This window comes from Strix aluco, chromosome 3 (assembly GCF_031877795.1).
Source record: "Strix aluco isolate bStrAlu1 chromosome 3, bStrAlu1.hap1, whole genome shotgun sequence".
Taxonomy (NCBI): domain Eukaryota; kingdom Metazoa; phylum Chordata; class Aves; order Strigiformes; family Strigidae; genus Strix; species Strix aluco.
In genome coordinates, this window is record NC_133933.1 from 107,486,046 (window position 1) to 107,505,812 (window position 19,767).

Consider the following 19,767-nt stretch of genomic DNA (forward strand, 5'->3'; position numbering starts at 1 on the left):
TCTTTTCAGAATCAGATATGTAGAACTGATACTGTGGTATCCTACACTGTATGACTAATTACAGAAGCATTGCCTTGTTAGTGTGAAAGGGAGCTGTATCTCAGAATCTGGTCTAAGATTTCATTAGTGTTTGGTCTCGTCACATGCCCTTGAGGTTTGGTCTGGCTATGAAATCTGAATGTAACAGTTCACTTAGTTTATCTTTAGTGATGATATATTCTGCTGTAGTTACTGTTTGGTAATAGTGACAGGGAAATGGAAGCTACCTTTTCAAGGCTAGGATAGGAGCCCTGTAGCTTCTTTTTGCTGGGAGATAAGAGAGATCAGAGAGTGTGAGCTATGATGTGCTGCATCCAGGGCTATGCTGTTCTGCTTCTGGAGAAGGCTGGCCTGTGGCACTGAGCCAGGGAGGTTTCAGCTTACCACAAACACCTATAAAAAATGAATTATACTCTTGTAATAAACAGAATTGTCCTTAAAAGCTTAGTCTTGTGATTAAAGGTGTAACATATGGAAACCTCACCTACAGGCTGGTTCTCACTGATTCCCATTCTAAGCAACAGCAAGAATATATTATCGATTACACACCTCTTATATGTCTGAATAATTCTTTTTCTTAACATTAATGCAGGCTCTGTGAATGCTTCAAGGTGTGAATAGAGCCCACAGTGAGCAGAGATCCACTGATATTTCTTTTTCTGTTTTAAGAACTTTATTCTTCAAAGGGGTATCATTTTAATAGTCAGAAAAAGACAGACTACTCTATTTTTTTGTGGGTTTATCCATTACAATTTGACCACTTACTGCTACAGGAGAATATTTCAAAATCAGAAATAGGCAGCTAGATGCTGAACACCCACTGAATGCCAAAGGGAGTTTGGTTCCTAACTCCTTCGTGCCTTTGAAAATCTCCCCCAGAAGCTTTAAGTATAACAAATCAACCCAGCGCTGACTCTATATTATGTATTCTTGTTTTCATTGCAAACCTTAAGCAAATCACCTATATTATACAAGAACACAGCATTTTCTCATTTTGCAATAGACTGTAGTTTAAAGCCAACGGAATAAAAGCCAATGACTGACAGACCCTTCGGTGAGCATGCACAATGAAAAAGATACCAGGAATTTCTCTCCCCCTGTGCTAGGGATCATGCTATACTCCCCATCTCTCCAAGGAGCCCTGCCTTTTTTCTGCTGTCCAGCCAAGATGAAGTAGTACATGCCATCACTGTGGATGGATGACTGGGGAGAGTCACTCATCCACTTAACAGAAGGACCAAGGCCATCCACCTAATGTTAGGCATATAATTTCTGCAAGCTACTTGCACAGCAAATACAGAACATACTCTCAAGAGGTGATCAGATACTATCTGAGCTCTCGCTGTCTCTCAGCTAGGTGCCTAAAATTAGGTAAAATGGGTCTTAATCTCTACATCTCTCCATTGACTGTACAGGCAGCACAGGCTCTGAATTTAGAGACCTGGAACAGTTTGAATGTCTCCTGCACATACTGTGAACTAGGAACACACTAACACCATTATCACCCACTTCTGTATATTCTAAACAAAAAACAAATAATAATATTAAATTATTGAGCACCAAGTACCTGTAGAAAATAAAATCAAATTATCATGCCACACATGCTTTGTTAAGGTCTTTCCAGATTGGCAGAACCTATTTCTAACAAACTCTAAATTGCTAGTATTCCATTACCTTTTAATGACCTTTTTTATAACTGCATTTAATCAAGTGACCCAGTTCAATCTCATGGGCTCAAGAAGCCTTATGATATGTCAGTTCCTTCCCAGGCACTAATGTATTCCACACAGACTCCAGCACGGTGCCATGAGAATGTGTGGGGTTTTTCTGAGGATCAGTGAATTTTGATCTACCTTCCAAAATCTTCAAAGAACTCTTATGCTGGCTGAAATAGAAAGACTCATGTTCCATAAGAAAGCATGGACCACAGATAATAATGCTCAGAATTTCCAGTTCTTTATTTTTTCTAACAATAATCATCACAAATATTAATAAAAATCCAAATTGCTCATTTACCTAGTAATTTCCTTAAAAAAAACATATAAAGACATTAAATTATTGCATGTTTAGAACAGATGCTAGTGAAAGTTCTTGTTCTGCTTTTCATTTACTCCATTTTACTACCATATTATGGAGGGCTCAAAATACAGAGATTTAGGCAAGGCCAGGTAAACATGTCCTGTATGTAATGAAAGGAACTGATGATAACTAATTTAATCAGAAATGGCTCCCTGTGAAAAATGACAGTGATGCTATCTTGTCATCTGATTATTTCATATCTGCAGTCCAAGAGTTATGTTCCCTACAAAGGAAAAAATGGAGACTTAACAGGAAAGGGAAAGACAAATCTGAGAAGCAGGTTATTTCTGTGGTAAGTTCTCTTCTTAGTGCATAGAAGTCCTGCAGGCAGACTGGGTTACTGATGTTCTCAATAAGAAAAGCCCCTCTTCTGCATCTTTTTTAGACAGAGAGGAACTCTAAGTTAGAAGCTGGGACAGGAAAGGCAATGGCAGCCTAGCAAGTAGATGAACTGTAAGGTACTAAGGTGGAAGGATAGATCATCACTGCTTGGAACTCACTGTGTTAGAACAGCTGGCTAAAATGCTGTTCAAGAAGGGAATAAGATGACAAAAAATTAATTCAGTGAACGAGGCTAGATCTCCCTTAGTTTCATGCATGAAGGGTAGAACATGGTTCTGCCTTCTTTCCATCTTTCCAAATGAAAAATTCATGGCTGGTTAAAGCAAGCAGAGAGACACTTAAGCTCATTATTGATGAAGATCATTAATGCCTCTCTTCAGAAGGGCATTTTGCCAGCTTTACTTAAGCAGCAGTTAGGCTCTTGCTCAAAAACCCATCTTTGGATGATATTAGCAAAGCCAATTACTGTCCAATGTCAGGCCACACAATATTTGGGAAGATAATTGAGGTTATGCTGATGGGTCAACTCTAGCAATGTTTGCATTTCAAAGGTTTAGTTGGTCCCCATCTGGCTTGGTCAATATGTGAGTAGAGAAATGAGACTACATGATCACTTCCTCATCACTATGTTCTGGTGATGGGCCTCTTGGATTTTTTCCTGTGGAAGGAGATATTATTGACTTGATAATGGGCTACTGCAGGAAGAACACATCAAATTCTGCCTTTACAGGCACAAAATTCCACTAGTAGATTATTCTTGTCCCATGCTTATACATAGATGTTAGGAGTAATGCTGCATTGCAACTGAAACTTGAATGCAACAAATACTTTAATTTTATACCTCTTCTCAATCAAGATTCTAGACTTGTTACTTGTATAGGACATGATCCTGTCATCACTGAAGTCAATGGAAAGGCTGACAGTTAGCTCAGGTTCCCAGTATGTGAAGGTTTTGCTGGATAATTGCAGTAAGCATACATGTGTACTTTATTACTTTGCAGTAATTGTGAAGCTGTTTGCCTTTGAAGGAAACTGGAATACACCTTTTTTTTCCTTAATGAAGGGTTAGAATACATACATGGTGAAGAAATCACTTTGGTGTATCTGCATATACACACCCCAATTCATGATGCCTAACTCCTCTGTGGAGCCACATCATGAGATGGAAATAAGAATTAGAAGCAGATTAACACATAAATGAAAAGGCACATAAGGAAACAGTTTGGAGACATTTAGGTCATTTAAAACCTGACTTTGTTAAGCAGTTTGCTTAAACCAGACCATCAGATTCTTTTTCTGGTCAATACAAAGATAATTAGCTGTGAAATCCAGCAAGCACCTAAACAGAGTCTCCCTCAGCAGGCCTGCACAGACCCCTCACTGTGTAAGGAACTCCGGCATCATCGGAAGATCCCTGAAGTGTGGGTAGGTACAAATTCAGTGATTAAGGTACATAGGTAAAATTCATCTACTCTGAAGAAATATTTTGAGGTGTGATGGAAGTTATTTCTGCAACACCTATTGAGAATACATATGTGGGCTTCACAAGATTATTCATATCACAGATGTTCTACTGGGACTGTCATGGTTACTACTTTCCAGTTTTGTAGGCCCAGTGAGCCCACCATCAGAGCTCAGAAAACTGCAGCAATATCTTCCTAATAAAAACCTCACAACAATCCTTTCTGCCTTTATTGTGGTACCCTTTTCTTATAACTGGGTGAAACGCACCCAGAATGTTCAGTTAGCATAAGCCATAGGAACTCATTTCCTGGAGCACCTGCCAAAGTGAATATATCTGTAGAGATTAAGTTATTTCAGTCAAGGCCTCTGAGTCTAAGTGTAATTTGTTGATAGTAATTATTTTTAAAGCACTGATGAATGTGCACCTGGTTATCTCTGTATTCTCCCCATTTTCCTATCATGCCTGTTAACTCTACTTGTGAAGACCCTGCTATTAAAAACTAAGTCCAAAAATTCAATGTCAAGATAGAAGGACTGATTCTATATTTGGAATTTCTTTAATCTGGCAATCTGGCAGAATTTAAATCCAGACCAGCAGTCTCAAGGTGTGATAAAAAAGGAGATGCAAGAGGCTTGACCAACTGTTGTTGTTGATATGCTTGATTTTTTATTGCAATATATTTTGTTCCCTGTATATGTAGTGTCCACCACCACAATAATGGTCTAAACCTTAAATCAGAGCAACATCTAGTAAGGAATAAAAATCTCAAGCAAGATAGTTAGAAGAGGTGCTTATAGACAATTTTAAAAGAACTGCTCAAAATTACCCTTGCTTCAGCTTTACTCTTCTGTTTCTTTTTTCCTCCTTTAACTATTAACTCTCTCCTTTTTTCTTTTCTCTTTTTTGGTCACAGATTCAAGAGTTTCTACTCTGTTTGCCTCCTCTGACCCCTCTAGCTGCTTCAGTGACTCCATTCTATCCAGCCATCTGATTTTTCTTATGATCAGTATCATAATTTATCACCATTTTTCTCATGACATGTACTCTCCTTGTCCTCTTTTCTCTCTTCTGACAATTTACCCCTCAATTTATTTATGGATTAGTCTTTGCCATGTTAGAAATTGTATGATTTTACCTACATTTCCCATTATTTCACTTTCAATTCCCAGCTATCAGCTGATTCTTATCTCATGTTACACTCTCAGAACTTCCTTCCAAGCAACAGTTTTCTCTGATTTAACCTTCTTCAGAGCCATATGAAACTATCCACTCTAAAATCTCTAAAGACGCTCTATCTAAATTTCATGACGACACCATTTTCATCCACTCAGACCTGACACACAGTTCTTAGAATACTGTATGTCCATGTCTTTCAACAATTCTCTCTTCACCTGATTACCAAGGTGGTATATTTGAGAACATACTTCTCATCCACTCAGCAAATTACTGTGTGGGTTTTCTGTCCTTGCTTTCCTTCTCTCGTCTCTCTACACCTTGTTTCTGTGTGATCTCATCAGCAAATACAAATTCAACTACCATCTGTTTGCTAATGACTCACAGATATACTAGTCTACTCCAGACTAATCTCCTTATGTCCAAACTGAAATCTCTGCCTGCCTCTCTGACATCTCCTCATGTATATGTAGTCATCATATAAACTCATCATGAATAAAACAGACAGCTTATCCTTTCCCATACATAAATCCTTTCTTTCTCAGCCAGTTATCTCAAAATATAAGTCAAGAGTCTAATCTAAGTTATTTTCCATACACAAAAAAATCTCTAGTTTCTATCAAGTGGCTTTCAAGACTAAATGAAATGTATGGCTCATCATGAGGAAACTGCACAAAGAGAACTAGGTTGAAGCATGACTCTTGCAATTGTCTCTTGCTTAGACAAATAGTGTAGGAGACCCACTGTAGCTCAAGTTACAGCAGTTCACTAGATGTTAAACGAAGCACTCTGTTAATACAGTAAGCATGGGCTCATAATTAAGATACTGCATAGCTGTACATCATTCAACACCATGGTCACTCTTAGGCAAGAGAGCTCAAGTGAAGTAACTAGGAGTCACCATCTCAGACTCTCAGTACATGTGGGTATGGAGCCCTCCTGAAAGGTCTGACCAAAGTCTCCTCATAACTAAACACCTATTCTTCTGTCTCAATAACAGCAGTATCTTTCCAGCTTTGACAAATGCAGTCTTTCCCTTCCCATATCCAGTAAGACTGTTGCCAAAAAGACTGTGCTCTTTGCCTCCCTACACTGGTTCTTCCTCATCTCTCCCACCTGATAGGAGTTACTATCTTTAATTCTCAAAGCTTACTGACACTCTCTTACATTTAACTCACTGCCAAGGTACTGACTTCCTTGTCTGTTTAGACCATAATGCTAGCTACTTTTACCCACATTTTAATAGGCTGCTTCAAACATTCTCGCATAGCATACCTCACACTTTGCAGGATTTCCTTATGCTTAACTAGAAAACAAATAATCAGTTTTCCTTTAACTGCTTCAACAAAGTTCCCTTTTCCCCTGTTAACTCTCTAAAACCAGAGTGGTTAAACCGCTGAGCAACAGTACGGAAGTGGAATGACCTTAGTGTTGTCTCCTACAGGCACCCTGAAGGCTACTACCTGCACATCCCTCCTTCCCTCAAAGGCAGAAATGTCTTTCAGAAGTCTCATCTTCCTAACGTCAATTAGTAATGTCACCTTAAGGACAGATGGGATTGGTGTAGAAAAGAAACAGTGAGCTGGAGCCTGTCTCTGAGGAACTAAGTAATGCTTGAGGGTACTTTAAAACAGTCAACATACATCTCTCTCCAGAGCCTTGCCAACTGTTTCCCCTAAACTAACCACTCCAGAGGGAATACAATATAGTAGAGCAATTAATTTAGCCCCAGGGCCCCTCTTTAACAACAGTATCGTAACATCTTCTCTTGCTGACCAACATTTCCTTGAAGCGTCCTGCCTGCCAGCCTGTAACCATCTTTTCCCTACAACTGTTGCCTGTTTTCTCCTTCTGTTTCCAGCTTAGAAGATTTTTGGTACTTACATTTATCGGTCTGTGCTGGTACAGTATATAAAACAATGATCTAGTTGTAGCTGATGTTGCAGCTGTAGTTGATGTAGCTGTAGTCATCATTATTGTCAATCTTACGAGAGGAACTTCTAGTTTGGGCAGAACATTACCACAGAAAGAAAGCAGAGTCAAATCTGAACCCAAGCAACAAAATTTCTAACTGTAGACAGTCTGTGGGTGGCATGGCCTCCTTTTTATTCTTTATGGTATAACAAATTGGGGTTAGGAACATATAACCATTTTTTATTGTTCCAGCCTGGAAGACTATTACGACTAAAGAAATCATTAAATGTTTCAAGTCTCCAAACAGAGCTATTGAAAAGAGAATGTGTTAAGTGAGAGTATTTGGAGCTCTGCTCTCTGTTTTTGCTAATAACAGGAGCTTGTGTGACAAAAAAAAAATTTGATTAAGTTTCTCATGAAGAAGACTTCTACTTTCTGACTTCCTCACCCTAAATCTGTGTTCTGCTGAAGATTTCTCTTCTTATAGGCTTTTTTTCCCGGCATATTGTTTTGAATTTTAAACTTTCATATGCAGAAAGCTACTGCCTTCTGTCTCCACTGTCAAGTACAAATTCTGGTTATGGGTTCCCCCAAGCATCCCTTCTTAATGACTGTATAGTACATTTTCAGCTATGTTCTAAATCAGTAGTTTTGCTTAGACACACAAATATTCCTTACAGAAAGATGCTTCTTCCTCCCAGAAAGCGACAACAGAGAAACATGGATTCAAAATTATTAACATAACAAGGTGAAAAATGAAAAGAAAAGGGAAAATCTAACCTTTCAGACCATTTTTTATATGGCACAGGGAAGCAAAAGGACAAGCTCTCAATTAAAAATAAATCCCTGTCAAGTTACCTTTAAATCACCCTGATTAGTACAAACAGTCTTGACATATACACTCCCCCATACCATCTATAGGGAATAGAGAAATATTGCCTCTGTTCAAACTCATAAATTCAGGGATTTTATGGTAGTACATTAGGTACTTAAAATACAATAGAGAGATTACAGTCATTAGGTTAGATCATCTTCTGTAATTACTGTGTTTAGGTACTGCAGTTCCATGCTGAGCTTGAGTCAGGGTGGTGGAGATTCCTCCTGGAATGCCAAGCTTCAGTTTGACAGTCACCTCTGACTCTTTTGGATTTGGCAAAACTTTTGACTCACACGGGGTTTGTAAAAGTCACTGTGACAGCTACCTGAGTCTGTAGAGAGCCTGAAATGTTAGCTAGGGGGTCTGTGTTGTCCCATTTGTCTCAGTAAGGCACTAACTCAGGTGACAAGTGATAATGTGCTAAAGGCCAACAATGTTTATGCATATGGTCTACTATCACAGAATGTAAGAAAGGAGAGAAGGCATCTTTTGCAGTGATAGTGACTGTGGTGCCCAGGTATTTGGCCTTATCTAGGTGCTATGAGGGGAAGAAATTACCTCTTGTTTAGCTCAGTAGAGAAGGAACCAGGTCCCAAAAGCTCGGTAAAGCCCAGAAAATCCTCAGAACAGCAAGCCTCAGGAAACAATAAATCTAACTCGATCGAGTCAAGACCAAGAAAGCATCTATTATATCATACTGGAGCTTCTGCAGAATCTGTTATGAGCAGGGTTAAACAGCAACTTCTCAAATTAAGAGTGCTTACGTAAACAGCACAGAAAGAAATGATACACTCATTACTGTTTTCATACTGGTTTCAACTAGATTCAGACAGGCATAAATGGGGTTTATTTATGACTTTTTAACTATTTCAACTCAATAGACAATACAATGAAACTAAACTAAAAATGATTGTGACCTCTTGGGCCAGATGCAGTGTAAAAACCTCTTAATTAAAAAAATCTAAGTCTCAGACTACTGGAGGACAGAAAGGAAGTCTCAGCTTAAGCTTAGTGACCATTTCTGGTTTTCTGACAATCATCAGCAAATTCCCTCCAGTCCGCTGACAAGGAAGGAGTAAAGTGGAGGGGTGTACTCGAGGAGCCTGAGCAGCTCTGGCCGGGGAATGCTGCACAAGCAGCTTGGCTACATGATGTCTGGTACTGACAAGTATTAGCGTCATTTTTACTTTCACGAACGTAGAAATGAGTCCCCGAGGCGTTTTTAAAATACGGATGAATACTAAGCCTGGATCCCTCCTCTGGAGGTGTTCGGCACCGGCTCCGGAGCTCAGTGGGTTTGGAAGTTAAGGGCAGAGCGGGCGGGGAAAAGCAGGGCAGGGTACGGCAGGCAGAGCGCGGGCAGGGAGGGAAGCCTCGCCACGAGATGGCAGCAATGCCACGTCTTTCTCAGCAGCTTGCCAGGACCTGCGTGGTGGTTTTGGGTTTTTTTGTTTGTTTGGTTTTTGGTTTTTTTGGTTGGGGTTTTGTTTTTTTTTTTTGAGTGAGAACGGCAACGTTTATACATAAATACAAGCTTATTACAAAATCAGCCTACCTCGTTCAGTGTCCATTCACCACCTTCTCGCAACTTACAATGAGAAAACAACTTTGCATATTTCACCATGAAAGAAAACTCATCATAAGTGAATAATTACAACCTTGAAACTACCTTTCCAAAGGTGTTCGCGTTTCTGCCTTTCCTTCCTATGAGCCTTTGTATTTTAATTACTGATATAGGTAAGCATTAATTATGGAGTCAGGCCCAGTGTGCAGTGGTGGTGGTAATCTTTACAATTCTTACTGGCTTGAAAGCCAGGTTTGGGCACCTGTTTGCCATCTCTTTGCTGGTAGGCCTGGCACAGGAGCCGTTGTTGGCGAAGGGCATCGCCGGCCGGGGCCGTGGGAGCATGGAGACCTGTGACAGGCCAGGTCTGGGTCAGCGTTCCCTTCCCCTCGGCTTCAGGGAACCAGCCCCACTGGGCCCAGGATGGCGGTGGGGAAGCCCCTGCATATTGCCATGTTTGATGTTGAGGGTTTTGTTTGTTTGTTTTGGAAAGGATGGTTAATGGCAGAAATTTCTCTTGGCAACAGGAGCCATCAGGAATGGCAACATAAAGGCAAAGCAGTGTTCCTCAAGGAGACGTTGGCTCCTCTCCTTCCCCTCAGGAACAACAGCTTGTTCTGATGAGCAACTTGGAAGGAACGAGCAGGGCACATTTTGGACCTGAAAGCCTTTCCCTCTCCCGAGCGGGGACCGAAGCAGCGGGGAGTTTCACCCAGGACGAGGGATTCCCACCCCCCCCAGCACACGCACTGCCCGCAGCCCACATGTGGGTGGAGGAGCCGGGAGCCGGGCGGGGGGCAGAGCCGGGGACAGGCCGCCGGGGCGGGGGGCAGGAGCCCCCCGGGCAGGGGTAGCCCTGGAGCCCCCCCCCCCTTCCCCGCGCCAGGGGGCAGCGGGGTGGCGGCGGGCCGGGGGGAAGCCTTCTCCCCCCGGGCGCTTTCGGGGGGCGGTGGAGGGGGGGGCGGCTGCCGCCCCGGCGGGGGGGGGGGGTGGTGGTGTGAGCGGGGGCCGGCCGGCGGAGCGGGGCGGCTGCGGGCTTGGCGTGCGCCGGCTGCGCAGCGCCGGCCCCTTCCCCTCTCCGTGGGAAGTGATGGTTGAGTCCGGCGGCGGCGGCTTCTCGTGTGGCTGGCAGCCGCTCCGCTGCGCTGCCTGCGCTGCTCTCGCCGCGATCCCTCCCTCTCCCCTCCTCCTCCTCCTCTTCCTCGCACTCCCCGCATCCCTCTCCTGCCGCCGCCGCCCGGCTCTCCCCGCCGGCGGCTGTGGATGCGGCGCTGCCCGCGGCCCCGGGCGTGCCTCCCCTCCCTGCCCCCCTCCCCTCCCCTGGGCGGGCGGCGGGCCGGCGGCGCCGGGGCTCCGCGGGCGCTGAGCGGCGCAGCCCCGCCGCGGCGCGGGACTGATGCTATGAGCAGCGCGGCGCGAGCCGCCCGCGCAGTCCTGCAGGAGGCGTCGGGCGCTGCGCGGCGCTCGGGACCCGGACGGCGCCTCGCCGCCGCTCCTCGCCCCGGGGGGGTGATCCGGCGCTGTCCTCAGCCCCGCTGCCGCTCGGAGGACACGGTCGCAGCCGAGAAGAGCCGCCGGGGGTTTGGTGTGAGTGTGTGTGTGTGTGGAATAACTGCAGACATGACTGCGTGGAGGAAATTCAAGTCTCTGCTGGTTTTCTGCGCGGGGCTCCTCACTGCAGCTCAGGGTAAGATTTGGGTTTCTTGCACTGGATTCGTACAGGCTGTGGTTATGGCACCCATTTCCCCCCCCCCTCCCCAGCTAACCGCTACCGCTCGGCTGAGGCTCTCCCCCCCGCTTCGTTTCTGCGCCGGGAAGCGGCAGGCTCCCCGAGCCCGGTCTCCCTTCTCCCTGCCTCCCACCTCCCGCCGGGTCCGCCGGCGTCCCCCGAGGGCTCGGTTCGCGGCCGGGCACTTCCCCCGGGAGAAACCAGCCCCCAGGAGCCGGACAGCCGCCGCTGCGGCGCTGCGAGGGGAGCCGTCCGCATCCAGCCGCCTGGGCAGCGCCGGAGTTTGGGAACACTTCGCTCCCCGCGCACGCACGAACGGCACTCGCAGCCGTGCGAGGGACAGTCCCCGGGCTGGCAAGTTTGGCTCTCCCCTCCTCCCGCCTCCCCGGCTTTTGCCGTGCTCGGGGGGAGCGCGGAGTGGGTGGCCGCGGAGAGCCGCCCCCGCCTGCCTTCAGCCGGCTCCGCTCCCCGCAAGTTACGCGGAGGCGGGGATGCGGAGCTGGGGTCCCCCTCCGCCAGCTGCGTGCCCGAGCTGGAGGGAAGAGGGCTCCTCTCTGCTCGGGGGGCGGTGGGGAGCGTCTCCTACCCCTCACGGGGTTTCTCCTTAAAATCGATGGGGGGAGGGAGGAGAAACGAGGGGGGTGACGGTGGAGAATTGGGTTACACAACTTCAGTGCTGGCCTCAGCCCCATCACTTGCCTCATCGCTGGAGACAACAACTTCCCCATTATTCACTTCGCCTCTCATTAGCCTTGCGCTTTTTCATGCTGGGAGAGAGATGCGAGAGTGCGTGTGTGAGAGAGGGAGGGAGGGCGGGAGGGAGGCTGCTCGCAGCTGAGCACCTGTCCCTGTTACAGCCTCTGCCTTCTCCCACCTCGCTCCCGGCTGTTTCTGCCTGCCTCCGGGAGGACGGTTCCCCTTGCGGTCTGTGCTGTCTGAGGCTCCCTTAACCTTTCCAAGGCGCTTTACATCGTCCCCATTTTATTTTTCTCACTGCTTTTTTTCGATGCGGGGGTGGCTGAAGCGGGGCGGGGGGGGGGGGGTGGGGGTGGGAACGAGGCGAGCTGGGCTGGCGGGCGAGGCAGGAGGCTTCCCTGTCCTGCGGGTGCCGACGGCCGGGCTCCCTCGCCCGCCCGGGCGGCACTGCAGGTGCCCTCCCTCCGGCCGCCTCTGGCCGCGGTCCGCAGGGAGCGGCGGTGGAAGCCCAGCCCGGTCTGCCGGCAGCCGGGCGGGAGCTTTGCCCGGCCCAGAGCGGCGGCTGCGGCTCCGCGGAGCCCGCTGGCCCCGCTCCTCTGCCCGGATCCCGCCGCCACCGCGGTTCACCAGGCAACGCCCGCCGGCTGCCCCCGGCCGCGCAGTCTCCGCGGGGGAGGAGAGGCGCCCGGCTCTCCGGGGCTGGGCAGCGGGCGGCTCCTGGGGACGGGGCCGCGCTCGGCGGCGCACGCAGCCCGCGGCGGGCGGGGGCTTCTCGGCGTGGCCGCCCTGCCCAAACTTCCAGCGTCCCCCCCCGTCGGTGCCCCTGCCGCCCCGTGTCGTGTCGTGTGTCACCCCCCCCCTCCCCCACCCCCCACCCCCCCCGCCTGGGGCTCGGCAGCCGCTCCCGTCCCGCGCGCGCGTGCCGGGCGCCCCGGTGCTGCCCGGAGCGGGGTGGGGGGGCCGGGCCGGGCGGCGGAGCCACCCCCGGCCGCCGCACACGGGGACCCGGCCGCCCCGGGACGAGCAGCGGCCGCGCCGGCCGGCGGGGCCGGCCGACACCCGCGACTCCTCTGTGCAATACACTGTAGCTGGTTCTGTCGTTTGACATTTAAGTGTTTTCTTTTCATGGCTGACAGCACATATGAAAAGCTGGAGGCTGGATCATGGTTATTCAGCGGAGATCCGACGTGTTTTGCTTACATACAAAGGCTTTGCCAGGAACATTTGGGCACTGCCTCTGATGCTGCTCTGCAGAATGTAATTATACCTCGCTTAATGTGGAGCAGTAACACACCTACTTACAGGCTACAAACTGACTTAATATTGAAGTCAAACAACAGGTAGAAGGGGAACCAGCGGGGACATTTGACATAATTCCTTCCCATTTACCTTCCCAGGCAATCGAGCACAGGTATCTATATTTAGTCAAATGTAATCCTGAGACTGAAATTACATTTATAGTTTAGAGTGAAAGAACTCCTTCCTTAGTAACATGAAGAGCCTATTCTTTCAGAAGCACATAAAATTTTAATTAATAGATCCCCAGAACTCTTTGTTTTACCACCCCCTTGGTAGTCAAATCGTTTGGTAGACACTCATAGGAATTCACTCAGGTTTTGGTTGGTTTGGGGGTTTTACGAGAAAAAAAAAAAGTGTTGAATTTCTGGAGATGTTGCCACAGGCGTTCCCTTACCTTTCAGAAGAATGAAAGGTGGGCTGCTTTCCACATTGTTCCTCGTTATGAAATGAAATGGAAACCCTTTGTTGCTGTGCAATTTACTGTAACTTTTTAAAGGGGAAAGAAAGGACGAAAATGAACATACGTCATCATTCATTGTGGTAGACTCGAGGTGCAGTTCTGTACGTTTGTTTGGACTCATTTTGTCAGACTGATTCATCTGAGTGTTTTGGAAAACATTTGGGGGATTCTTCCTTGTCCATTGTGCTTTAAGCATCAAGGGAAATTAGTATGGAGTCATTTAAAGGAACCACTTTCCCAGAAACTACCCTATCATAGCAGTTATGCTTCAACAAGACAGGCAGCATAGTGTTCAGCTCTGCATGTTAAGGTGGGCTTGTTTATAGAGCCGTTTGCTAATTCTGATAGGTTATATCCCAGCAAAAGCAAACATAAACTATTGATTTTCTTGAAACACAGAACACATCAGTATCATTTCTGTAAAAATTCATACTGCTAGGGAATAAATGGTAGATTTAGACTGAACTCAGACTAAGATTCAAGATAAAAGGTTGAAATATCTTTCTGCTGTGACCTGAGGTCTGTGGACAACTTATTTTTAGTCTAGAAATGCATATTGCTTAATACTTGAAATTGTCCAGGTACATGTTTGTGAGATCATTTTGTGGACTTGCTGAAATAACCAAATACAACACCTTCATCGCCACCTAATTGCCTCAAACAAAATGTGCATAAGCAGGCATATGCACAGAGGTATCATTCAGATTAATGGAAATAGCAAAGAGAAAACATTTCTGTTCTTAAATTCAATCCAGACAGTGAAAGGACTCCCACATCTACAGCTTAGGGTTTTGTTAAAAAAAGAAAAAGAAATAAACCCCCAAACATTTTATATACACTCTGTTTGATGCTATCACTTTGTCAAAATAATTGCTATGACTACATCACACAAAGTTACCACTATGTTTAAGGCCTAGTCCTGTTGGACGGAGAGTGTTTGTCTCTTAAAAGTCATGTATTTTCTCTCTCCAGAGCAGTGTTTCTCAAACTGAGAAGCTGGTCTCTCTAGAGAGGCTCTGTTCTCTTCCAGAGAAGGCTAAAGCAATTCTAGGGAAAATGAGCTGAAAAAAAAGGATTTTTAAAAGAACATCGGAGCTAGGTGTTGAATACCTAGCTGCGAAGCCAAGTGTTCGATGGATGCATTCCCCATCGCCCAACTTAGTGAGGAACTGGCCACAGAAAGACAGAAAAGAGAATAGCCAGCTCTGACCACATAGTATTTTAATGTAAAAATGCTTTTACTTTTTGGTAAGATCTGTATTTTTTCCAATTTTCCATCAAGATATGTATATAATGTCCTTAACTCTGCATAGGAATAGGAAGTATGGTCAATTTGAAAAGAATGTAGTGGAGAGCATATCAATTCAACAAAGATTCTCCAAACACTCATTTTAAACCTTTGAACCCATAGATTTGAATTCCCACAGTCAGCCAGTACAAGGTTATCAGTTTCTCTGGTGTGTGTGGAACATGATACTGGTGTGAGAAGCTGGAGATTATAGAACCATAGAATACCAGGTTGGAAGGGATCTCGAGGATCATCTGGTCCAACCTTTCTGGCAAAAGCATGGTCTAGACGAGATGGCCCAGCACACTGTCCAGATGAATCTTAAAAGTGTCCAATGTTGGGGAATCCACCACTCCCCTGGGGAAATTATTCCAGTGGCTGATTGTTCTCACTAATAGTATACAAACAACACATGCAGGCGTGAGCACACGTGAACTTCAGGATGTACTGAAGTCTGTGCAGGCACTTCAGCACCGTCTGTGATCTGAATATATAGGAACCTTTCTGCAGATTGTTTTCTGTTTGTTTTACTGGCTGTCACTCCCATGTCCCTTTATACATACATGTATGATTTTGATCAGGCATGGGTGGGTTTTTTTTTTTTGGGCGGGGGACGGACATTTGTAATTTTTTTTCCACTGAAGGCTACTTTTTCTATACAAACATGGAATCTAGCTTTTCATCTTAATCCATTCATTATGTGGTAGCATTTTTACATATGCATTGACATACGCAAGTTCTTGAAAGACCTCTAAGGGACTTTGGCATCAACATCATTTACATTCATGAAAACTTTGGCCCCACCAAATTAGGAATAATCAGAAACTGTAAATATTTTAAACAGAAACCAATGCATTCAAGATTTACCATACTCTCTAGAAAGGCTGAAAAGCCTTAGGGACCACCGTTTTCAACTTTTTCAAGACATGTAATCTGTACACTGTCACATTAAACTTCCTCTTGCAACCTTTCCTCAGAGAAGTAACTGCTTAATAGTGTGACTGTATAAAACCTCCAATGAATTTAAAGATAAGATGTAATTTCATTTTGCTCAAATCTGTATTGAACTGTCACATCTCTTTGACCATGATGACATTATTCTTCTAGTAAACAGCTTTAAATGTAAGCACAGATATTGCAGTGCAGTGCCTGGCTGTCTGTAACCAGCAGGGGATGCAGGGTGGAAAGGGGAATTGCTGGTTTAACTACACAATCCACCGAAGCAGTAGCATACATATGAGACATGATCTCTAATAAAACTTGAGAATACAACTGGATTTAAATCAGGGTCACCGAATAAGAATCTGGCCTCTAGTTCTCCATATGGCTGCAAAATTAGCCAGATTAGACTGAACTAAATTGGATGTTCTTCCAATTTCTGCAGTGAGCAAAGAATAAGAATCATATGGAAATTCTCTTAACGTGTATGAATCACTTTCTTTTAGTTAGATTTTTTACTTTTCTACGTCAGTTGCAATTTCCTTTAAACGATTTTTATCAACCAGTAACTTTTGAAATAGGGAAAAATACCATTAATGCCTGAGGAAAGCTGTGAGATCTTACTCTGTCCTCATACATCTTTGTTCTGGCTGGGTGAAAGACTTCATTCCACTGTATGACATTTCTATTACATTTAAACAAAATCTACACTATATTTGTTATAAGCATTTCTCAATGGAATAACTGCTTAAACAAATTACTTGGATTATTGCTAGTGTTATATTGACACACAAAGGCAACATTTATCAGTTGCCTGCATTTAGTAATTGAATGGTAAATGGAGGCATGCATGCACTGAAAACTTACAAGAGTAATACCGCATCTTACTGCCAATAACAAGTCTTACTTGCTCAGAGACAATAATTTTTTTCTGCTGTTCTTACTCATATGAAAAAAAAAGAGACAATGACAACAGTTTCTTGCCATTTTTACCTGGAGGGCACATTCAGTTAAAAGGGCAAAGCAAGATTTAATCACTGTTATATTGCTGATGATTAACCAGAATTCCTCTTGATTAATCAGAATATCATCAATGATTTGCTTTTAGCAGAAGATAAGCAAAAAAATTACAATTTCTTGCAATTACAGTCATGCTTTAATTTCCAGCATAAAAATTAATCACAGTTTGTTACAGCTTTATAATTATTAAATTATGCATTTTAACAATACATATTCTGAAATAGTGATTCCACCTCTTTCAACTTCATTTTTTGAGTCATCACTGTCAAATAAAAGGTAACTTTATACAGTTGTGAGGGCCTTATTCTGCTGCAGTGGAAACTGAAATTTCTATTGATTTCAGCAGTAGCTGGATTGGCCAATTTTGAAAAGATTGCTACTCCCAGTAAGGCAGGCACGGTAGATACTGCATCTGAATAGTGGAGCCAGACCCTGTTTAATATGAGCTCTCGTGGCTAAGAACTTCTGACAATGTTTACATGCATGTATGACTGAAAAGAAGGAAAACTGGATGAATCTGAGCAATCAACCTTGATAATTTTGAAAGATTTATATATTTATGGAAATAATTTTTTCAAACAGTGTCTTGATATCTCCAAGCATGGTTATATCTGACTTCTACTTTTTTTCCTCCTTTTTTTTCTCTGCTTTTTTCTTAAAAAAATTATGAAGGACAATATACAGAGAAACCTAGTATCATTTTAATCTTCAGATGTTTCATGTCGCTCTTACAGTATCTCATGGATACTGAAGTACAGAATCATGTTCCGCATTCACTTCTCCATTGTACAGTGACTTTCCGAAAGAAGTGTTTGGAGCACTGCAGCTGACACAGAGCTTAATAAATAATAATGAATAAAACTTTGTGTGCAGTGTCTGTTTTGCAAACTTGCGTAAAAAATGGTCAGCATTTTAAAATTACATTTTGCAGCGCTTGCTTCACGCCTTATTCTCAATTTCAAGGCAATGACTTTTTCAAGCAGTTTTGCCAAACATGAAATTTTTCTTCTTGTCTGAAAGTTTTCCTTGCCTTTTTTATTAGAGAGCCATTTTTAAATCTATATTGGAGTTTTTTATTGAAATATTCTTACAGTTCTGTTGTTTGCACCAAACCCTTGAGAGCAGAGAGCAAATCTGGGTCTAGGGATATATCTTATCCTATGATTTGCAGATCAAATGTAGCCAACATATAATACTTCATAAATCATTGTTTACTTGATTTGACCTGTATTACTTGCCATATCATGTTTACATACAAAACCCAGAAGAACACAAATATTTAAACTTACATTTCCCTTACACTGGTGCTGAAACACCACAACGTACAAGGCACTGGTAACAAAAGTGCAGCCAGCCTTGCTCTGTATTTGAAGCTCAGGTTCAAGGGTGGGCCTAAGCACACTGGGGACCACAACCAGGATATTTTCTTTTTTAAATACTGTCCCAGCTGTAGCTTGGATTAAAACCATTTTCACTGTGCTTGCAATGACTGCTGCTGAAATGGATGGGGGAGCTTGTCTCACTTTGCTTAGTGTATCCAAAATACATGAACGAGAGCTTAGGCTTGACTTTGGACATTATGCCTTGTATGAGCACATCATACAGTCTGAACTGTCTGAACTCATGGTGACCCACATCAGACTGCTGATGTTCAGCACAGCCGGAGGTGCAAGGAACAGGGAAGTGATTTTGTCAGGAAGCAGCTGATGTTGGGAAGTAAGCAGCTAGATATCACAGGAATACATGTGAGCTCGTGGAACCTGCCTTGCCCTGAACCTTAGAAAAAAGACGCAGGTGACTGTGAGGATAAGAAAAAGGGAAAGAAAGAGCAGTGCTTCTTGCACAATAGTCAAGTTTTTGAAAATGCCATTTTGATAAAATTTGAAAAAGAAGCAAAGTGTTTAACTTATTTTTAGACTAATTTTACATGCTTCTGGTTGTGAAACAAACGGCCATGACAAATCGCACTGTTCTCACTAATGGCTGTGGGATATCAGTGTAGAATCTGACTGCTTCCAAGTGACTAAGTACACTATTTTAGCTTTGCCCCAGCAGCCAGACTCTCTATTGGTATCCTGCTGATGTTTCTTATAATACATAGATTGAGTCATACCAAGCATTTTTTGGGGAAAAGCTGTTTTATAATTCACTTTTAGAACCTCAGTACACTCGAGTAACTGCTAATACCACAATCGGTGACCCTCTGCATTTGTAGACATCTCTCTTGAGAAATTAAATTGATTTTCAATACCTTAGCACGTAAATATCCCCAGCTCACGCTTTGACCCATTGTTTGCAGTGTCTCTAACACTGAAGAGTGTAGTGTTAATAGGTTTTATGAAGTCAACAGTGGCAGCAGTAGTAGCATTTTGATTGTGAGCAATCTCAACCATTTATGTCTTGCTTTCCCATGAAACCTATATAGGGGATGCTTTATCATGGTATTGAATTAACATAAATGCAAATGCTGAAATTTGCCTTTCTTTTTTCCACGTACATGATGTAGTTAACTTGAAACAAATCTTACAGTTCATAGAGAAAAAGCATTCTGCTATGCAGAACTAGGTATGTTGGACATAGCTTCTAGTCATCAGCTGAATAGTTTGGGTTGCTGTATGTCAGATTCTGACCAGTTAGGACCTGATCCAAAGGCTTGGGAACTCACAGGAAAAAAAATCTCATTAACCTTAATGGACTTTGAATCTGGCTTTTATTATAGCCACTTATCACACAGGGAACTTGCATTAAAACAAGGGTGCTGGAACCACCCTAATAATAATAAAGAAAATTCAAACTCTTAGTTGTTATTAATGTGAGATGTTATGCAAACAATCACAGAAACGCCATTTATATTGAAGATACATGATGCGTCAGATTATTTGA

The 19,767-nt window shown here is 44.1% G+C and overlaps 1 protein-coding gene across 1 annotated transcript in view; it reads left to right on the forward strand.

The window, feature by feature from the left end:
* Positions 1–10,981: 10,981 nt before the first annotated feature.
* CSMD1 (CUB and Sushi multiple domains 1) overlaps positions 10,982–19,767 on the forward strand; it is a 1,278,503-nt gene continuing 1,269,717 nt past the window's right edge. Inside the window, exon 1 of the mRNA XM_074819927.1 lies at positions 10,982–11,140. Coding sequence (XP_074676028.1) covers positions 11,074–11,140 — 67 coding nt within the window. The 5' untranslated portion in view covers positions 10,982–11,073. The remainder of the gene's footprint in view (positions 11,141–19,767) is intronic.